General features: G+C 47.5%; 1 protein-coding gene and 1 long non-coding RNA gene across 14 annotated transcripts in view; one reads left to right on the top strand and one right to left on the bottom strand.

Moving 5' to 3' along the window:
• Nucleotides 1-19,890, bottom strand: part of BCOR (BCL6 corepressor) — a 79,342-nt gene that overhangs the window by 50,252 nt on the left and 9,200 nt on the right. For 10 of the 12 annotated variants that reach the window (XM_074994888.1, XM_074994862.1, XM_074994924.1 and 7 more), the window contains exons 2-4: nucleotides 5,894-6,023; nucleotides 4,092-4,170; nucleotides 153-2,981 (exon numbers count right to left, since the gene is read on the bottom strand). In XM_074994888.1, the coding sequence (XP_074850989.1) occupies nucleotides 153-2,981; nucleotides 4,092-4,170; nucleotides 5,894-5,979 (2,994 nt within the window). In that variant the 5' untranslated portion in view covers nucleotides 5,980-6,023. Of the gene's footprint in view, nucleotides 1-152; nucleotides 2,982-4,091; nucleotides 4,171-5,893; nucleotides 6,024-8,832; nucleotides 9,137-10,930; nucleotides 11,231-19,890 lie in introns of those variants that run through there. The other 2 variants (XM_074994870.1, XM_074994852.1) reach the window with 2 other exon arrangements.
• On the top strand, nucleotides 10,994-19,125 carry LOC142013494 (uncharacterized). 2 transcript variants are annotated; one of them, XR_012645661.1, is made up of 3 exons: nucleotides 10,994-11,080; nucleotides 17,547-17,729; nucleotides 18,406-19,125. It is a non-coding gene; the product is annotated as an uncharacterized LOC142013494 (long non-coding RNA). The 2 variants fall into 2 exon arrangements; XR_012645660.1 differs by lacking the exon at nucleotides 10,994-11,080 and adding an exon at nucleotides 11,980-12,799.

The following is a 19,890-nucleotide window of genomic DNA, read 5'->3' on the forward strand; positions in this document are numbered from 1 at the left end:
TTCTGGCAACATCTAGACGAAATAACATATTTCCCCACCTGTGCAGAATGTATCAGATTTAATACTTGGCTGTGACTTTATAAACAAAAATAGCAAAAAAAAAACCAAACAAAAAAAAAAAACGGTCTGGCAGTTAAACCTCCCAAACTCACCTGCAGCGCTCGCTGCTCTCGGCTGAGCTGACTAGAATCTGCATACAGTTCAGTTGTAACACATTTGAATCGATCACCTACATAGCCAGCAGAATTTGCAATTCGTTTTGCCAATTTGGATGGCTTGGGTTTCAAAATTTTCCCATCAGTGGATTCTAGATCATCAGTTCCATCTTTGGTATATATCTGATTAGGTTCAATATTTGCCTGTGTATTTCCCATACAAAGTTGTTTTGAACCATCTTGTACTTTGCCAAAAGACATAGTTGGACCATCACTTGCATGAGTATTCTCTAAGAAAGCAGAAGAAGGCGGAACTGGTAATCTCTCTTTATTTTGGCTTCCTGACACATCCTCTTTTCTTAAATTGAACAGTGAAGAATTCTGGGCCTGTTTAAAATTATAGGTTTCATGGAAATCATTAGTTCTTCCAAAATCGTCTCTCGTTACAATAAAATCTCTGTGCTGCAACACTTGTTCTACCTTGCGCTGTGCGGGATCGCTAGATTGATTACCGCTTTCAGTAGTAAAACCAGCTTTTACTACATTTGTTTCACTTTTCACATCTTGTTCATCTCGCAGAAGATCTGAAAAGGTATGTTTGTCGCTTTTGGACGCATTCTTACTATGACTTGAACTTTGGTGTGATTTTGTATTCTTTTCAATAGGTACTTCATAATGTGTCTTTGTACTGGTTTCCATCATCTCTGGCAATCTGTTTCTTACCGTAACAGGATCCTCATAGCGCAGTCGTTCATGTGACCTGGATCTTCTTTCTGATTTTTCATCCTTATTTATTTCCAAAGCTGAATGTTGTAGCAACATAGGATGGACCATTCCCATCCCCAGGGCATCCTGATAGGTCATAAACTCTCCTCTAGCCGTTGGCAGGGTGTACGGAATGCCAGGTTTTGGTGTCAGATGCCCAGGGAAAAGACTGCCACTTGGTAACAAAAGTGGATGAGGATACACGGGTCCTTTTCCATGTAAAGATAGCGGGCTTATAGCAATACCCTCTGGAACTGGAAATGGGAGATAACTCCTTGGATACGGTAACGGTGGAGATCGGAATGCCTCATTTGGAGGTAAAAACATGGGACTTGCCGCAAGGGCATTCTCATTTGCTTTGAAACTAGATTCTTGATTATTGGATTTAGTCACTTTACTGTTATGTTTTGCAGACGTTGCTAAAGGTTGCCCTACATGCTGTATGACAGATGCAGTACTTTCTATAACACTTCTATTTGTCTTGGTGCAATCTACATTTGCATTTGGAGCTGGAGAAGCAGATGCTGGCCGCCCTCCACTTGACACAGACCCTGAAATATTAGTGATTACTGCTTCTGTTCCACCCATCCTGGGGCAAGAAGAACTTCTCTGTTGTGGTATCACCCAGTCTAATGCTTTGTTTTTCAACTGCATATTTTTACCACAGGGATCTTCATTGGGACTTGGACCAGGAACCACCCACGATGAGGGTGCAGTGCTAATTATTTCAGGTCTGTAGATTGGACAGCCATTTCCAGAAGGAGAAATCGTTTCTTTCTGAACCTCACTTCCAGGTAAAACTAACCCACTTCCAGCTCGGCTATGGACTAGAACAGAAGGCGTCATTTTTTTAATAAGGTCTGACTTAGGTGTCTCTGCATCAGTGACTTTTGATGACAAATCCAGTGGTTTATCTATGACATCTTTGGTAGTTTGTTTCTCTGGTGGCAAAGGTGACCTGCTGTCCTTTCTGTCATGACCTGTTTTTCTTACATGCGTTGTAGCCTGCTGTGAAATTTCACTAGTGTCCTGTGTTTTAGGAACTTTTCCATTAGACAGCCGTGAAGGAGGAAGATCATTACTTACACTCACATATGGCTTTGGAAGAGGAACTGAAGCAGAAGGAGATGTTGAAATTCTGGAAAACTGTTTGTGATACTCTGAGTAAGTATCCCCAACTTGTGTGGGCAGATGAACTCTGGGAGATGGTCTTGGTGAATGAGATAACAAGACAGCAGGGTCTGTCGACAGATTACCAGCAGTTGACTTTGCAGATGGGACTCGAGGTTGTTTGCTGTTCTGAATATGTGGGTAGGTATGTGAATCAACAGGATTTCCAGGACTGACTCCCATCTTCCAAGACAGGCTTTTATCTGGACAGTGCACAAGCGGAGGAATCGCTGGAGATGCCGAAGCAGCCGAGAGCCGCATTGGTGAAGCTAAAGAAGATGGAATGTGGGGAGTAACGTAGTGAGAAGGCGGAAGGTACAAAAAACGTTCACCGTTTGTACATACAGGTGAATACGTCAGATGTTGTGGTAAACTGTATGTGGACTGCTGAGGTAGCAATGCCTTATACATGTTTAATGAATACTTATTTGGTGAGTCAAGAAAAGGATATATAGCAGGTGTTGCACCCTCCATATAAGGATTTACCCAGGGAAGCCTTAGGTAACTAGCACCATTAACATTAAGAGGACTTTGTTTGTCACTTGAAGTTCTGTCCAAGCCTAGCGTTTCCCCTGTTGGAACAGAATTTTTTTGTATTCCAGGTGGTGTTTTGTATATAGCACTGAAGCCATTTGGGGGTTTTCCAGAGACAGATCCATTTTCTATTGCTTCAGAGGAATTTGATTTGAACTGTATCTCCGGATTTCTTTCAGGTGTAAATCCAAGACCAGCTATAGAACTTGTAGCATCCCGTGCTTTCTCCGAGCCAAGTCCACATAAGCTGGAATAGACAATGCTACTGGGGACTCTAAGTCCTTCCCGCATAAGTCCAGACCTGTCCATGCTCAGAGCTGCAAGACTGTCAATGCGATGTGCTGCAGTTGCATCCACCTTTACAGAATAAGAAATGTTATTTTAACAACATGCAAACACAACATTACCCAAAAACTGTGGATACACATATTTAGTTTTGAAGAGAAACAATAATAATGCAAACACATTTTTCTTTATTAAAATATATCTAGGTTTATGGAACTGGTGAACATGATAGTTGGAAATAAATCAAATTAAGATGTTGGCCGCATCATATTTGTCTTGGAGAACGTGAATGGCAGTAAACGGGCAACATTCAGTACAAGAAGTTTTCAAAATGAATAGTGTGATGAATGTTTTGACCCTTTTACACTTGGAACTTAACTATGTTAATTCTACCTTTACATAATCATCCCCTCAAATTTCCTCTGCTCAGCAGAAACCTTTACTAAAAGATAGGTAACAGCAGTTGTATCATCCCAAAATGAAATCATTTCAGGGACAAAAGCTTCTGAAATATCCAACTGGCATCACTTTTGCCTGTCTGTCTGCAAGGGAAAATCCAAGAAATGTGGCTACTTGTGCTCCACACCCAAACTTTCCACCCCTTTTGTGTAACAGCAATAGTGCAGGAAAACAATCTAACTTGTTTGGAGAGGATCTTAATAATTATTAACAGGATTACATGGCTGGGTTGCCAGTGATAGCAAGGAGATGCATGCTATAATCCAGGAGGTGTCCCCCAGTACTTTGTCTCTATGACAAATACATCAAAGGAACAGTGGTAAATTTTTATTTCCACTTTTTAAACAGAGAGCCAAATAGCAGGTGTGCTGGTTCATTTAATGACTTCATAAACTAACCCTGCCAGAATCACAAATGTGCCACAACGCATTACTCCTAACGTCTTGCAAGTAACCATGCTGGTGGTGCACCACTCTGCATATAGAAGAATAAATAACAGAACAGAAGAAATTGTTTAAACCACGAGGCCTTCTTCACACTTCTGAAAAATTAAAAAAAAAACTTTTACACAGTTTGAAGAAGGCCTCTTTCCTAAGCAGCTTCTGTCTAACGGTAGTCCTATCCACATTTAAAATTATTACCAATCATTTAACTGAAATATCATACAGAACTGAAATTTTAAAAGTCAGAAGTTACTTCAGTCTGAAGCTATTAATCTCTTACCACGCTGTGAGTCAGGTGATTTTCTTCCCTCAATTCCAGTCTGCTTTTCGGAGCATCACCATCGTTTACTGGAATTTTCCTATTAAAAATGTAAGCTTACTATTGAAAATATTCCTTGCACATAATATTAATAAAAGACTGAAAGGTTCTATATTTCAATTTCCCTATAACAATCCCATATGAAATTGTGTCTATCCCTTACATTAACTCACAAAAGAATTTCAATATTGCCTGAGAACAGATTCAAGATTTAAAAAAAAAAAAAAAAAAAGTGTATAGTTTGCTTCAAAAGAACTTATCCAAAAGTTAATTTCTCTAAATCATCATAGTAATTATGCCATATTTAATGTACCATCTCTAAATGTTAGAGAAGAGAAAATTAAATACATGCTGGCTATGTCTGAACTGCAAACTTCTGTCGGGAAACAAGAGGTCTCTCTGCAGAAATCTGCCTCGTTGGGAGCCTTCAGCCAACATCCCATGGGATGTCATGGCAGAGGAGGTTTTCCTGACATTTGGCCCCATGTGGACAGGCCAAATGTCAGGAAAGCCTCTCGTGACAGAACTGTCAGCAGAAGACACACAAATTTCACAACACATTTGTGTATCTTTTGCCAACAATTCTCTGCCATCTACACACAGCCACTAACATTATGCAAGTGTCAGCTACTCCATACTAAAGAGGAAGCTCCACATCTGTGCCATACCACTGTTACAGCACTCTGACTTATCACAGAAAGCATTGATGTAGAATATACCTTAGAGCCACCTTTCCAATCCCATGAATAAAACAGCTAACCTGAAGCAAAAGGCAAGTTTTACCATTACCCAGAAGAGACTTTTTCAGCCATCTGACATTTAAGGAGCTAACATCAACTTAAAAATAAAATTACACTTCTGGTATTTTAAATGTTATCTATTACTGACACAAACACCACCTAATATTACGATACCTGGAAGCAATTAGGAAAAAAAATAAAACTTTTCCCCTCAGCTTGTTTCTTTTATGTTTGCATAGAGCTGTCAAAAAGTCACTGTTTTTCCTTGTTACAGATGGCAACACACCCACCCTGTGAGGCAAGCAATCAGCAGCAACGGAGCAAGTTGTTTAAAAAACATCGGAGTCCGGAGGAAGAAACTGAAAAATACTATTGGAAACACACACACACACACACACACTCTAAAGCTGGGAGGGATCACCCAAAGCTAAGTGTAGTATCAAGTACTCTGCAATTTTTTGCTTCTAAATAAACTAGATTTAAAGTTGGTGGGGTCCCTTTAATCACAGAGGCCACTTTGAAAGGACGTATTAAGAAGCATAACTAAGATTCAGTATTAGGAGAAAAAAAATGACAATGATGTGACAATAAAGAATCTAGTATCAAATAAGGCCAGTGTTTGGACTTTTAATCACTGACAAAGCCATTTGTTTTAAAGGCACTGAGAGACAAGTCACGTGGACTGGCATACCTAGCATTTAGAGTTAAAAGGATATGTATTTGGATTAATACACCCTCATAAGAATGAAATAATAAATTAAGTGTAAAAGTGCATTTAAAGACTGCTTAGGGGAGTAATCTTTTTAAAGGGCGCTACTGCTTCACTGAACTAGGTTGCCTGTTAAACAGTAAATCACTGGCTGGCGTGCTGTCATGCACATGTCTTCCCTCCCCCCAATTCTGTCCTGATCTCAATGCAAGGAGGCAGCTATCTATTCAGGCATTAGGAAAGCGAATGAACTCTGAAATCTCACATCACAGAATGTTGGCGTGGTTTAACTTGCCAGAAGCTTAAATATTTACCTGTCTTCATTAATTCCACACATGCGGACCCTTTCATTGCTCATCCAGCTGTGAACGTTGCTATACAAGGGAGTTGCAGAAAGCATGACGTCGTCTTAAAAGCGCTGCTTTTTCTTCACTGTTTTATATTCTATTAAAACAAAAGTTGAGAAGATTGGTCTTGGAGGAAGTGCAAACAGCACAGTAGAGCAGCTAGCCAGCCTCCCTCCCTCTGGGTAATTAATAATGAATGCAGGATTGGTGTGAGGAGTGAGCTGCCTACGCTAAACGCTAAGGGAGATACCGTGCAATAAAGGAGCAAATTAAGGGCATTTATAGGTCAGAGGAGATGGATCTTTTCCCTAGTGCATGGCCACAAAATTAAGAATCATTCCAGGATATCGACAATTTTTTTAAAAAAAGATCTCCAATGAATTTAATTTTAACTAAGAAACAACTGGACTGGCAAAGTCTACACCAATCCCCAAACATGCACCATGCACTTTACATACACCCAAACAAGGAAAGGCCCTGTACGCTGGAGAGCGCGTTTTAAACTGGGGAATAGAAGTGGGGATTTCCGCATTAGGAATACATGAGCAGAAAATGCATTGCAATAACAAGTGTGCACTGTCTGTGTGACATATCCTACTAATTGCGGAGAAAGCGTTCACAGTAGTCTTCACTAAAGAGGTGCCTGGGCAACAGCAGGCAAAAGGAAAACTCTTGCACTTGGGTTACAAATAGCAAGTGGGCTGCTGGGCTCCACACCCTTTGATTTGATTAAGCACCAAACCCTGACGCCTTCTTGCATTGGAGCTGCTGCGAGTGCTTTCAGTAATTCAAATGATGCCTGCTTACTCCAGGGAAAGAAATCATTAGCGGGCTCACTAGAGGAGTATTAGCAGTCCAAGAGGATAGGCGCTGTGCAGTGCAGCAGCACAGGCAGGTGAAAGGTAACCGGATTGTGGCGCCCAGGGACAGAAGGGGGGATGCCTTTTCTTCCTTTCTTCCCTTTGCAATGCCATCGCCACCCGCATTAAATTCGAGTTTGCTGCATGAGTGAAGTGTCAGGACAAGCTGCGTTTTATTAACAGGATTATCGCGGCACATGATTTATTCCAGTGCAGGATTTTAATTGCTCTTTAGAGGTTGAGTCGTTTCTTTTGACTGAGCTTCAGCCTGCATCCTGCTGTTAAATGCTGGGTTAATAAGTAGGGGGAGACTTTAATGCACAGGATATCCCTCGGCTCTTCCTCTCTTACAAAAATAGAGTCCCTCCAACGGGGGAGGCACGGTACTCTTTTTACACATGCACACAAGCCAGTAATGGATGGTTGACCAGGGGGAATTTAATCCATAACATTTCCCAAAGCGTACATGCTTCTCGAGTAAACTCATTTCCTTTGTCAGAGTCCACGATATGCAAATAACCACTTTGCTATTTAATGGGGACGAATCCCAGATTGTGTGTTTAACACAAACACTTTGCAGCCGTTCGGGGAGCTTTGGAAAATAAAACGGCAGGAAAGCCCTGAGTTCGCCAACCTTTTTTCCCTCCTCTTCTTAAGAGAAGTCTTTTGTGTAAGGCCCCACGCCTGGAACAAATGTATATTAATGAAATCCGTGTTCCCCCTCCTCCCTCCCGAATAGTTATCTTTCCATAATGAAGTCCACAAAAACTGCGATGAGGACACAAAAATCTGTACAGATGAGATAGCGCCCTATCATTCAAAAGGAGTTATTTCCCTGGAAAGGCGGTTTCTGGACAGATTTACTGGTTTCCAGATGCACGGCTCGTAATGTTTTCAATAGAGAAGCAGCAGCAGCAGCATGGAGAGAGTGATTTAGGGTTTTACAGACGGTTAGTAGCCGCCCCGTGCGCTGCCTCATCTGTAAGGAATGGACACAAAGTCCAAACAGATAGAGCTGTGTGTAAAGGGGCCCACCGCTCTCCCTTTTTTAAACTCCGGGCATGAAAGGCAGACTAATATTACTCATTAGCGGAACTGCTAATGCGCCTCGTTTCCTCGCTGGAAGTGTATCATTACCATCAGCTGCGGTGTCTGAATTAAAGCCTGTCAATCCTCTGCCATTTGCAAATAATGAAATACTCCAAATTACGCTCTGGGCTCAAAGGTTCACTCGCCGGAGCCGGCAATGCGAGAGCTCGGTAACAGGGCACCCAGCGCCAGAACTATTTAACAAAGCCCCCTACTTTTCTACCACAAGCCAAGAATCTCCCCTCCTCCCCCCTGCACGAAGTTTGCCTGAGGCCGAGGTGTCTGTGCCGGGAGGCTGCAGACGGCTGGAAAGCAGCACAGACCTGCCACTGAGCTTTTGCAAAGAAATATGTTGCAATCCCCTCTCCAAAGCAGCACTGCGGTCCCCTGAGCGAACGAAGAAACGTCTGGTCTCCCTCTCCCCCCCGCGCCACCCACCCACCCACAGTGATTCCGCGTGTGCAGCTGAGCGGCTTCTAGAGGGCGTGCAATATTAATGCCCGCTAACCGAGCTACACTGATCCCAGTTATCCTTTCGGAGCGGAGGGGGGAGGCGGTGGCTTTCCGATTGCTTTCGGGGTCGCGCTGTGCTGTGGCTACATACGTGTGTATTTATAATCGCCGCCCCGATGAACTTTTTGTGAACTGTTTAAAAGTGGAGGTCTGTTGAACAAACAGCGGCGCCACTGCCAGCCATAATTTCATTGCAATGAGCTACAGACGTTAACTCTTCCGCCTCCTCTCCCTCGGAAGACAAGGGGGCGCAAGAGGAAGGAGGCTGACCCACGGCCCGGGGGAGTGACTCCCCCCAACCTCACAAATAATACACACACACACCAGACAGACAGAACGAACCCCCTTAGCAGCAAGCAAAGCCCTGTGCAAATCCCCGTCTCGTCCACCAACCTCCGAGTATTTAATTCGAAAGGAGAAAGACGCCTCCTGCCTTCCACTTACCGCGGGTCCACCCTGCCCGCCCCCGGAGACAGGGAGAAACGATGCCCCTTTGGTATTTTCCTCCGCGGATCGCCCTGCTCTCTAGCCTGGAGCATTGGCGGCTGCGATGCAGCTCTGTGTGTGTGTGTGTGTCTGACTACAGATGGGGAAGTAAAAGACGCGTTTAAACTCCGGCCCGCCCAGCACAGATCCAGTTTCCCGAAACAACCACACCGCGACCGGCTATTTTCAAGCTGGTTTATTCAGTCCGCAGTCAGCCGCCGCGAGACCCCGCCGCCTCCGCACGCGAGGCAGCGCTGCAATTGCAGCCTAGTGCCGTGCAGCTCTCGCGGACGTACCAGCCCTGGCTGGAAAGACCGCTCCCCCTCAGGGGCAGGAATTACCAATCGCGGCTCCACCAACTCCTCGCAAACTAGGGCGGCGGCGGCGGGTGGGGTGCCCTGCAGAGTGCAGCCTGCCAGGAGAGGGCACGGCATTTCCTGCGGGGGGGGGGCTGGCTGACAGAGCCCTGGTGCTATATATAGCGCGTGATGCACGCTAGGTTCGCAGCAATGCCGGCGTGTGAAACCAGTTGCGAAAAATAAGCACTTAAAAAACCACTAACCTGGCTCCAAGCGCGCCGCGGGGCTAAACCTTTGCTCTCGTGCCCCCACCCCCCCCTTCCCTGCCCGGCGGGGTCGGTTTACAGGGCAGCCGGGGAAGGCAGCGCGGGTGCCCGGAACACCCAGTTCTCGGCGCGCTCGGCACGCAGTCGGGGCTCCGCGCTGCAGAGACAGGCACAGACACACAAGGCGCTGTGTGGGCATCTGATTAGAAACGGGAAACGTTCGGGTCTCCCTCGCAACGTCAACAGACTTTTGGCAGCCATTGACGCCAGGAGCAGCAGCAGCGAAGTTTTGTTAACTCGCTCCTGGCTTGGAAACTAAAAAAAAAACCCGATGCCGGGAGGCCGCGGAAGACGCCGCTCATTCTTGCCTCGTGAGGAAGGAGATGTGGGGGGCAGGGGAGCCAGAGCGAAGTGGTAGCCCCTTGCCTTCCCCCTGCGCCTTCCTCGGAGACACTATCGTGAGGTCGGCTTGATTAGTAACAAGTGGAAAAGGTGAAAGCCGTGTAAGGAGAGAGAGGAAGCCCGGCTCGGGCAGGCAGCCGCAGCGAGCCAGGAAGGGGAGCGAATGCAGCAGCGGCGCACGAGTTCCCTTTTGGCGCCTTTACTCTTTCCACCGCCAGCTCCTGCTGGCAGCTCGCCAGTTTCCACTGCGAAAGCCACAGACCCACCATCAGGGCGACTGCAGGCGGCTAGAAAGCTTCACGGGTTAAAGTCTACGAGTAATGGAGTAAGCAAGTGGCACCGACCGAGCAACAGCGAGTTCAACAAACAATCTAATCTGGCCTTTGGATAGGAAAATAGTGCAATACTGACCCGGGCCTGGTTGCCTCGTTAGGGTCCAAGCCACTGGCATGAGAATTTCTAGATTTGTGAAGATCCCCGAGAAGTACAAACCCATTGGGGATTCACAATAATCGACTTCGATTAAACCTCAAACTGTTCAGCCGGACTTCGATTTATAGAGCAGAAATCCTACACCATGTTCATCACCTTAAACACAGACAGCTGCTTATAGACGTATTTAGCCTCCTCCTTTCTCTTATACTTTGGACTAATGTATTTAATTACCAACACCAGTGTTAAAAATGATTTCAAAGACATCTCAGTTTAGCATGCTTAGTGTACAGCTCTGGTGGCAGTGGTCCAACAGGACATAGGGGGTGGGGGCGAAGGGGGGCTTTTTTAAAAAATACCCCTGGTATTTTTTGCACGATCTCCACAGCATCACTGATTTGACACACATTTGGCAAGCCAGGTTCGGAAGCAGCAGGCTAAGTAGCCGCCGCATGGATCTGCGGATTAGAAAAAGAAGTTTGACCTTTACCCGGGACGTGTGGCATTTCATTTAACCATAAAGCTAAGTACAATGTGCCAGCTAGGTCTCTAAACCGATTTAAAATATAATATTGAGTCATACACAAAACTAGTGCATTTCGGTTTAAGAAACATACACACGAGGATCGGGTATCTATTTTAAGAAATTAAAACAACCTCTTTCCTCTGCGTGTTGACTCCTCTTTCCTGCCGAGGCTCCCACACAGTCACGTGCAGCGAGGCTATCAGGACTTTCTACCGTGTAAACAAAACGCGGCGGAGCCATCTGAGGGCAGCCAGAGCTGCTACTCGGCATCAGCTACAGCGGTGAGAGGACAGGGTGGGGGGTGCGCCGAGAGGGACTCCACCCACAGACAAACAGACAGACAGACAGACGGACGGACGCTACAGCCGCGGGAGGGGGAAGTGGGGAGGCAGAGATGACTGTGGGCTCTGTCTGCGGCTCTCCCGCTGTCAGCGATTGGATTCGCGAAGGAGGGCAGCAAAGGGCAAGCCCCCGCCCCAGGGGCAGACATGGAGGATCAAGGGGGGAGGGTCAGGAATGATTAGACACTAGGAGGGGGCGAGAGGGTGTTTCCCCCTGGCGCGAGGAATGAAAGGCTCCTGGGGGCGGGGAACTTGGGGAAGGAAGGGAGGCACTGAGTACTTCAATCGTTCCCCATTCGCTGACAGACACTGTCTCCCCTGCCGGGCCCAGTGACGATTCCCTGCTCAGTGGGGGAGCCCTCCCGCAGGCAGCCCCTCCCCCCGCTTGCGTGCGTGATCAGGGCGCGGACGGGGTGGCAGCCAGAGGCTCTGACCGCCAGACACGCCCGGGAGGAGGCAGAGCAGCCGCGGCGCTGGGTTCACGTGGGTCTGCTCCGCTCGCTCTCCAGCGCCTGGGCTTGCCACAGAAAGTAACTCGGCGGCGGCCGCCCTGCTGCCCCCTCCTTGCCCCTAGGTCCCCGCGCTGCCAGGCGAAGCAATGCCGAGCACTCACCGCCATTTGTAAACAAAAGTTTTAAATTAATGATAAACCTGGGATCGGCGAGAGGGGGGCGGAGAGGAGGCCAACAAGGGAAAGTTAAAATGGCTGGCGATCCTTCAAATAACCCTGGCCGCCTCGCCCACGTACGTGACAAGAGTCCCAGCTTTCCCTGCCGCTACTGACCCGCTGGGGAGCCACCTAGTTCGTTGTAGGGGGGAACTCCGTGGCAAAAGGGGAGGGGAAGGGTGCGCCCGGCTCACAGAGGTCTCAGCGCCTGCAAATTTACGAGAGAGGGATCTGGAGTTTGGGGCACTTGCTGGAGCCCCCCAAAATACTGCAAGGAGGTGCGGAGAATGGAGGGGACTGTTTTTGGGTTTTTTTTCCTGCAGCAGGGCTGGCGCCCAAGGTCGGGGCGAGACAAGGAACCTGACCGCCACACACACACCCGCGGCCACCTGGTGAGAGTGTTATTAGGGTCACCGCTGAAACGTGTACTTGGCAAGCGATAAGTGGCGACACTAGTTCCATTGCGCTTCTGCGGCTCGCCCCCGCCACACCATTTCCCTTGTGTGAATGGCGGAGCTGAAGCGGAAAAGGCTTCGGCTCCACGCGGGGGAGGGGAGGGGGTTCTACAGTATAAATCGCGAAGGGCAGCTTCGCATTTCATCCTGCCACTTCTCCAGCAGCGACATTAATAACGCCCCCACCACTCCCCCGGGGAGGAGATGACTGGGGAGAGAAGCAGTGAGGCGGACATGCTTGTAGAGAAGGCAGTTCCCGCGCCATGCACCCCAGCGCCACTAGATGCAAACGCCTTTGAACAGTGGTCCTGAGCCACCTCCCTGGCCCCCTCTCCAAGCGCTAGTTTAGGCTCCCTCTGTCGCCGGCCCCCTCTTCTCCATCTCTCACTTCCTAGTCGTCCGCGCCATTTTAGAGAGAGGGTTTCCGCTGCGGCTGCCAGAGACAACAGGCAGTAGCCTAGCCTAGCCTGAGCTGCGCAGGAGGAGCAGCAGGAGAAGAGCTAGATACAGCGGGCCTGGCACAAATGTGCATTTCAGGTAATTAAGCTAACATTGCATCCGCCCACCGGAGGCTCAGGGAGAAGGGAGAGAGTACAGGGCCGGGCTCCCCCACCCCATTAACCCTTCAGAGCCCTGCGCAGGAGCTTTCCACGGTGGGTTGGTTTAGTAAGGCTATTGCTTTTAAGAGGTGGGGGGAAAACGCACACCTTTAGCCACCTTTCCCTCTCCACAGACCTCCCGGGAGGCTCACTGTGCACATTGAACACAGCTCCGTTTTCAAAGGCATTTTCCATCCCACCCTTCCCCACTTATTTTGCCGACAGGAAACTTCAGGTTGGAAAAAAAAATACCCCCACACACATTGAATAGATAAGTCCGCCTGTTTCTGTGTGAAGCGAGCGAAATGGTGCACTCATTTCCGCAGCATTATCGGGCTATAAATACCACCGTTTCGGGCCCCGCCGCCTCCCCCCCACCCCCTCAGCACCCCCCGTTAGGATGATTAATGGGCCATACGCCCTTGGTTTTCTTCTGACCGCCCTGCTCCACTGTGTTTTCTCTCGCCGGCACCGGCTCGCGCTGTGCAGGACGGTGAGGGAGCTACGGCTGCTCCCCTGCAGTATCCACAGGGGACGTTAGCAGATATTGATCACGGACGAGTTGATTTTGCATAATTGTAGCTGACAGTGCCTGTGGTTCCCTCATTTACAGAGCAACAGCTTTGAGAGGCTGATTGATTAGGAGCAGCCCCCTCCCTCCCCCGGCAGACACACAGCCCGTCACCCAGAGGAGGCAGTTTGAAGGCGATTCTCTCCGGAGCGTAAAGCAAATGGCTGGCGCGCCGACAGCGAGCCACTAAACTTGCTCTCCTGTCTAACGGTTTATCTCTAGCTTAACTAGCCTGAGCTCCTTCTGCTCCCCCAGGACTGTGTCCGTGCAAGAAGGCTGCGGGCGGGGGGGGGGGCGCGTTTAACTCAGCTGCTTTGTTTTAGGCACAAAATGAGCAGTTATACTCAGCCATCCTTTTAGGAAAAGCGCTTGGGAAGTTGGAGAAGGTTGTAAACAATTCAAGCAGGCGTAGGTTTAGCAATGCCCCAAACGAGCCACCCCTCCTCAACTGTACTGTTTACAAAGCCAATGTTCCCCTCTCCTGGCGTACACTTGCCGAATGCTACAGAAAAGCCCCGGACATTTAAGACAGCAGTTATAAACGGGGAGCTATATAAACATCGCTATAAACCGCTGGTCTATCCCCTCACATCACCTTCTCCAGCTCGTTAAAGAAAGTTACCTCACACCTCTCAGGTATGCATAAACCAGTCGTCTGACTTTATAACTATTGTTCAGCGAGCAGGCACGTACGTTTCGTCCGTGCACCCCAGAGTTACTGTAAAAGCAAAGTCAAGCTTTCTGTAGAAAGTTCGCGCTCTTCCTTTGGGTTAATATCCCACAGTTGTAGGAAGACTCGGCGGTCTCCCAGGGACTCACTAAGGACCATTGCAATCTTTGCTTTTCCATCTTAGAACTCAGCACCGAAACAAAGCTCTGAAGCAACTGTGATGCAGATGGGAGGCTATGAATTTTTGCTGCTGCTTAGAGCTTTAATTACTCGCTCTTGATCCGTGGGACTACGACACTACACCGCCAAGGTTAAAATGCCCTGAACAGCTCTGAGCAGATGTGAGCGAGTTGGCAGACGCGCAAATGAGGTCTGCCTCTAAGCACGATAACAAGTGACTAATACATTGCATATCTCTGAAAGAAAATTATTTTTCTCTCATTTGCATTAGCTTTTTTAAAAGCCAATGACAGTCCCTCCACAGAGGCAGCAGTATAATCCTGGAAATGTTGCTCCCTGACTTTAAAAGGTTTGGAAGAGGGAAGAGATTGCCAGTGTTTTGGTGATGTAGAGTTGTTTATCTTTCCACCTTTGCTTCAAGGCGAAACTAGTCCTACAGAAATGGCGTACCTCGTATAAAAGATTGATTGATAGCATTGCCGCTAAGATTGTTGAATTATTACTGGAGTGACAACACATTTTTCTTAAAGACCAAAAGTATATATGAAAAAGGGAGAGAGACTAGAAAGAGATAAGGCAGTGACCCATAAACAAAACAAAAATCTACTATGTTAAATCGTCTTCCTAAAGAGTTGGAGACAGAAGGAAAATAAAAATTACAGGTTACTTTCTGTATGACAATTCTCTGTTCTAGTTCAAACTACTTAATTTGAAAATATAGGCCAGAGTCTACAGTTCTGAATCATAAAAAGCTCCCTGACTTCTGAGGGACTTCCATGTTTTCTGTGCTGGGCTTGGGTACATAGGAACACCTTAAGAACAGACAATCAGGTAATGGCTCTCTCTGTCAGTTTAAAACGTGTCTGTATTAGGAGACGTAGCCTGACCAATTATTCTCCTTTTGCTCTTTTGGAGCTGTTTTTGGCCCATAAATTAATACTATAACAGAGAGAGGGAGGCTCCTGACACAACAGGGTGTAAGTTAATCAGAGAATGCCCACAACTGAACTCAGAATAACAACTTGGTTTTACAGCAGCACCTGCATTAAAACCAACGATTCACCATATTGTTTGGAGAACTGTTGTCCAAGTTGACATCATTTCAGGTTACCAGCTCAGTCCTAGGGAAATTCAGCTCATCACCCCAAGCGCACAATTCACTGCACCACAGGGCCTGCCGTTCTTCTCACACAAGTCAAGGGAAGCTTTGCTATTGCATTAAATAGAATCGAGTCCGATATATGCAAATTTCACCACTCCCCCTACTTCCCGGAAAGGGAGAATGGGTTAATAGCAAAATCCTTCTCCCCACTCCCGCCCCTCCCCACGTGCGCGCACACACACACAATCCCGAACTGATTTGGACGCCAGGCAGCCGCTTGTTGTCCCTGCTTTTGCCCTTGCTGACAGCGAGAGCAGAATTTGATCTTTGGGACTCCCTCTCGCTCTTAACAAAGGGAACTGAAGTAATATCTTTAGAGTTTTATTTTAGGGACACCCCACCCCCACCCCGAGAAGAGCTCTTCCCCTACAGGTGTATTACTCGGCTGCGCTAAGGGTGTCCAGCTGAAATTCAGCTCAAGTATACGCCCACAGTTTATAATGAGAGAAATCACAGCGCCCGCGAATCGCTCCATTAAAAGCGACACAAACCCCGCGCTCATTAGTTCTTAATCCGCGCGGACGCGATCTGTGCGAGCGCTCTGAAGCGCTCCCGCCGCCTGCATAGTGAGAGCTTTGTTGTAGGTGCCGAAGAGGCGCGGGCTACTCGCGCTCCGCAACAGCTGTCACATTATTTGCACTAGCTGTAAACAGCCTTCCCATTCGGCCCCCCCGCCCCGCCCCGCCTCACCGCATAGTTAAATCCAGACTAACAATCCCCAGCTCCAGATCAAACCAACAACAGCAGCATTGTGCCTGCCTGCAGGGCCGTAGCGCCAGCTCCTGCAGCTGGCTCGGGCCGGACAAGGAACCCCTCAATCCCCACTCCGGCTGTGGCGAGCGCCGCGTCTGTTTCAGGGCACTCTTCCCGGACGGGCTCTTGCTGCTGTCCCGTCCGGTGGGGTTCCGGCTCCTGATTCCCCCCACCGGACCGCGCTGCGGGCATGCGCCGCTCCAGAGATAGGCCAGGCACAGGCACGCCTGCCTGACCACGAAGTTTTATCACAACTTCGGTTGTTTCCGATTTGCGGTTAAAAGAAGCCCCCAGCCCAGCGCGGCAGGTTTGGCTTCGGCCCCTGGAGCGCGCCGTGCCATTCACTCCGGCTCGGCCACGGGAGCCTTTGGAAGCGTAAGGCCCCTTCTGCTGCAGAAATTTCTTGTCTGAATGGGTACCACTGAATAGATACCACCCCCCGTGGGGCTGCGAGGGGGCACGTTTCTGTTCAACTGTCTGTCCATAACCGTCGGCATCCGTGCAAATTGCATCCCAGCTCCTCTTTAATTACCTATAACCCTCATTTCGTGACTTAAGAGTTGTTTGTTCCCAAGTATCGCCACCACGAGGGCCCATAGTTTACATTACATTACATTACATTACCGAACCTGCATATTGAACCATTCCAGATGGCATTGCTCAGGTTAGTCTCTGCAGTCACTTTGGGGGGGGGGGGTAAGACAACCACGATTTGACTCAGTATCTTAAAATCTCATGTTTGCTTTTCCGTTGAGGCCACGTATGAAACGGGCTGCGTCTCATATGTATTTACTCCATTACTCTTGGGTTTCCTGCACCCCTCCAACAGCCTCTTGCTTTGAGCGCGGCACATACATTATCCCACGAGGGACATCCCTTGTTGTCCCTAACACTTGAACAGGAAAAGCAGTATATTTTCTCCCTCAATTTATCCTGTTAAAATAAACTGACACCTCCATTCATCCCACTCATATCTTAAGAATGTCCCTAAACCGAATCTTAAATCATGCACGTGTGGGTTCACTTCTCCTACTTAAAAAACCCCCTATTCTGATGCAAATCAGATTTTTGTGGTGAAATGCTCTGTACAACAAGCAAACAAGATGTTAGCTATAAATTGCCTGCTCTTTCCTAGATTACACTTGTGCTAGTATCTCTCCCGTTCTGCCTACATTCCCTACAGCGAAGGAGAAGGTAGAGCTTTCGCTAGAACTGACTGAAAATATATGTTCTCCATTTAATTTATTTTTGTCCAAATTAGATAGGATTAACTGGAGTGTAGATCTTTACCGGTAAGTGTATCTGCCTGAAAAGTGTTTTTTGTTTGTTTGTTTGTTTGTTTTAAATAGATGAGAGACCATGAGAACCCGCACTCAGGTGCTTTATGAGTTGATGCAAGAAATGACGATTTTTTATTTTGTTTCGTATTGAAGAGTAATTGCCTATTGGCCCAACTCAACGCAGGTAACAGTGGCTACTACTGACGTGATAGAGCACGCTGGGAAGTTCAGTGCAGACCTGGGTATTTGCAGGTTGGTGGCACCGACTATTCATTGCCTGTTCCGAGCTAAAAATCTGCTTGGCTGGTAAAACCCATAGCTAACAAAACAATGTCAGCAAAGGCTGCAACACATTCTTGTGAGAGACCAGCGATTCGTGCCTACTGAAGCTCTTTTAGCACAAAGGCTTTTAGAGGAAGAAGAGAGAGAGGGAGGGAGGGAGAGCTCTCGTGTTTCAGGGCTGCTGTCCCCTGGGAACCAAGAACCAAGTGTAGCTTCAATCAAATGCTCACTTCTCCTCCGGGAGCTCAGTAGGAAACCTGATCTCACTAGCTTATGCCTGCCTCCATGCATGTAGGCTTGCTTTTCTTTCCTACCAGCAATTTGTATAAAGGAGAGAGCCAATACAGTTTATCGAAAATGCGATCTCACGGTAAGGGGGCTACGGTTCTTCCTATAGCTAAGACAACCTTGAGAAGTCTGCTCTGGAGAGCCCTCTGTTTCTTCCCCTCCTCACTAACTTATGGGGAAGGTGGTCGTTTAAAACTTACAACTCACATATTTTCATCCCTGACTGCATCTTCTGATTTTAGCTAACAGCATACTCCAGCAACCGCTACTTTTTAATGGTCCCTTTTAACCTCGTCACATAGCAATTAAAATGTTTACCTTTAAACACAGTACAGCCCTTTTATTTCTCTTTTTTAAGGCACGTGTACTTTGGGTCATATTAGTGACAGAAAATGCTTTCGCTGAAGTCTGCCTCAAACATACCTCTGCTAACCTTCCACCCAGGCCCTGGGGCCAAGCTGTGGGAGCTCAGCCCTTGCCCGGTTCCACACCAACAGGTAGGCCTTGGACGTGCTGAAACCATATGTTGGCCACACATAAGTACCATGCAGTTCTCTGGACCAGAAAAAAAACTGAGGTAGCGAAGGGAAGAGGAGTTCCTGCAGGCTATGGTGACTTCTGTGCCTCAATCCAGGAAATGTTTTCTCCTCTGATTTTACACCCAGGCAGACTTGGAAAGTAAAAGGTATATGGAGATGTTTTGAGTACCAAACTGAAATCTTTGCGGTCAATTATGCTAATGAAGCCTCTACATAAACATGTGAAGTGTTGTGATTGACATATTTTGGGATGCATTAAAAAGATGCTGCTTCTTTAGGGGACAATTAAATTTGGCCCTAGCAATTTATAATGGCTGGGAGTGACATGTTAAAAGTAGCTCGCACAATGAGGACTAATACAGTTAGACATGGGGATGAGTGAGGTGGTAGATTCAGAATGATATTTGCATGCAAGCATACCCTTCTATTCCCAATGATTTTGGTAGGCACACTATGGTACGCAGATTATACGTGATTTTAAATAGCTGCCCTACATGTTCATTAATGTCACTCCAAAAGCATTACTGTCTGCCTCAGCAATAATATCTGCATTAAAAGGTCCCTACCTCTATGGATTTAGATTCCATAGCTCCAGTGGGTGGATTAAGGATCCAGCTTTCCAGAATTCTGAGCTATCATATAGAAGAAGTTAGGGTCACAACAGCATCAGACCTTCCAGTGAAAAAGGGTTTGTCTCTGTCCCTTCTAGTAGCATTAACAAAGTTTTCTGAGAATTCAAAGCAATATTGAGTGTCTGCCCCTCAGACGTTAATTAACTTCCCCATGTCTATGTGCTACAATATTAAAACACATACAGGCTACGTCTACACGTGCCCCAAACTTCGAAATGGCCATGCAAATGGCCATTTCGAAGTTTACTAATGAAGCGCTGACATGCATATTCAGCGCTTCATTAGCATGAGGGCGGCAGCGGCGCTTTGAAATTGACGAGCCTTGCCGCCGCGCGGCGCATCCAGACGGGGCTCATTTTCGAAAGCACGCCACCTACTTCGAAGTCCCCTTATTCCTGTGAGCTCATGGGAATAAGGGGACTTCAAAGAAGGTGGCGTCCTTTCGAAAAGGAGCCCCGTCTGGCCGCGCCGCGCGGCGGCAAGGCTCGTCAATTTCGAAGTGCCCCGGCCGCCCGCATGCTAATGAAGCGCTGAATATGCATTTCAGCGCTTCATTAGTAAACTTCGAAATGGCCATTTGCATGGCCATTTCGAAGTTTGGGGCACGTGTAGACACAGCCACAGAGTTTAGGAGCAGGTACAACTAAATATTGAACTTGATTAATTTACTTT

This window comes from Carettochelys insculpta, chromosome 1 (genome assembly GCF_033958435.1).
Source record: "Carettochelys insculpta isolate YL-2023 chromosome 1, ASM3395843v1, whole genome shotgun sequence".
Classification (NCBI taxonomy): Eukaryota; Metazoa; Chordata; order Testudines; family Carettochelyidae; genus Carettochelys; species Carettochelys insculpta.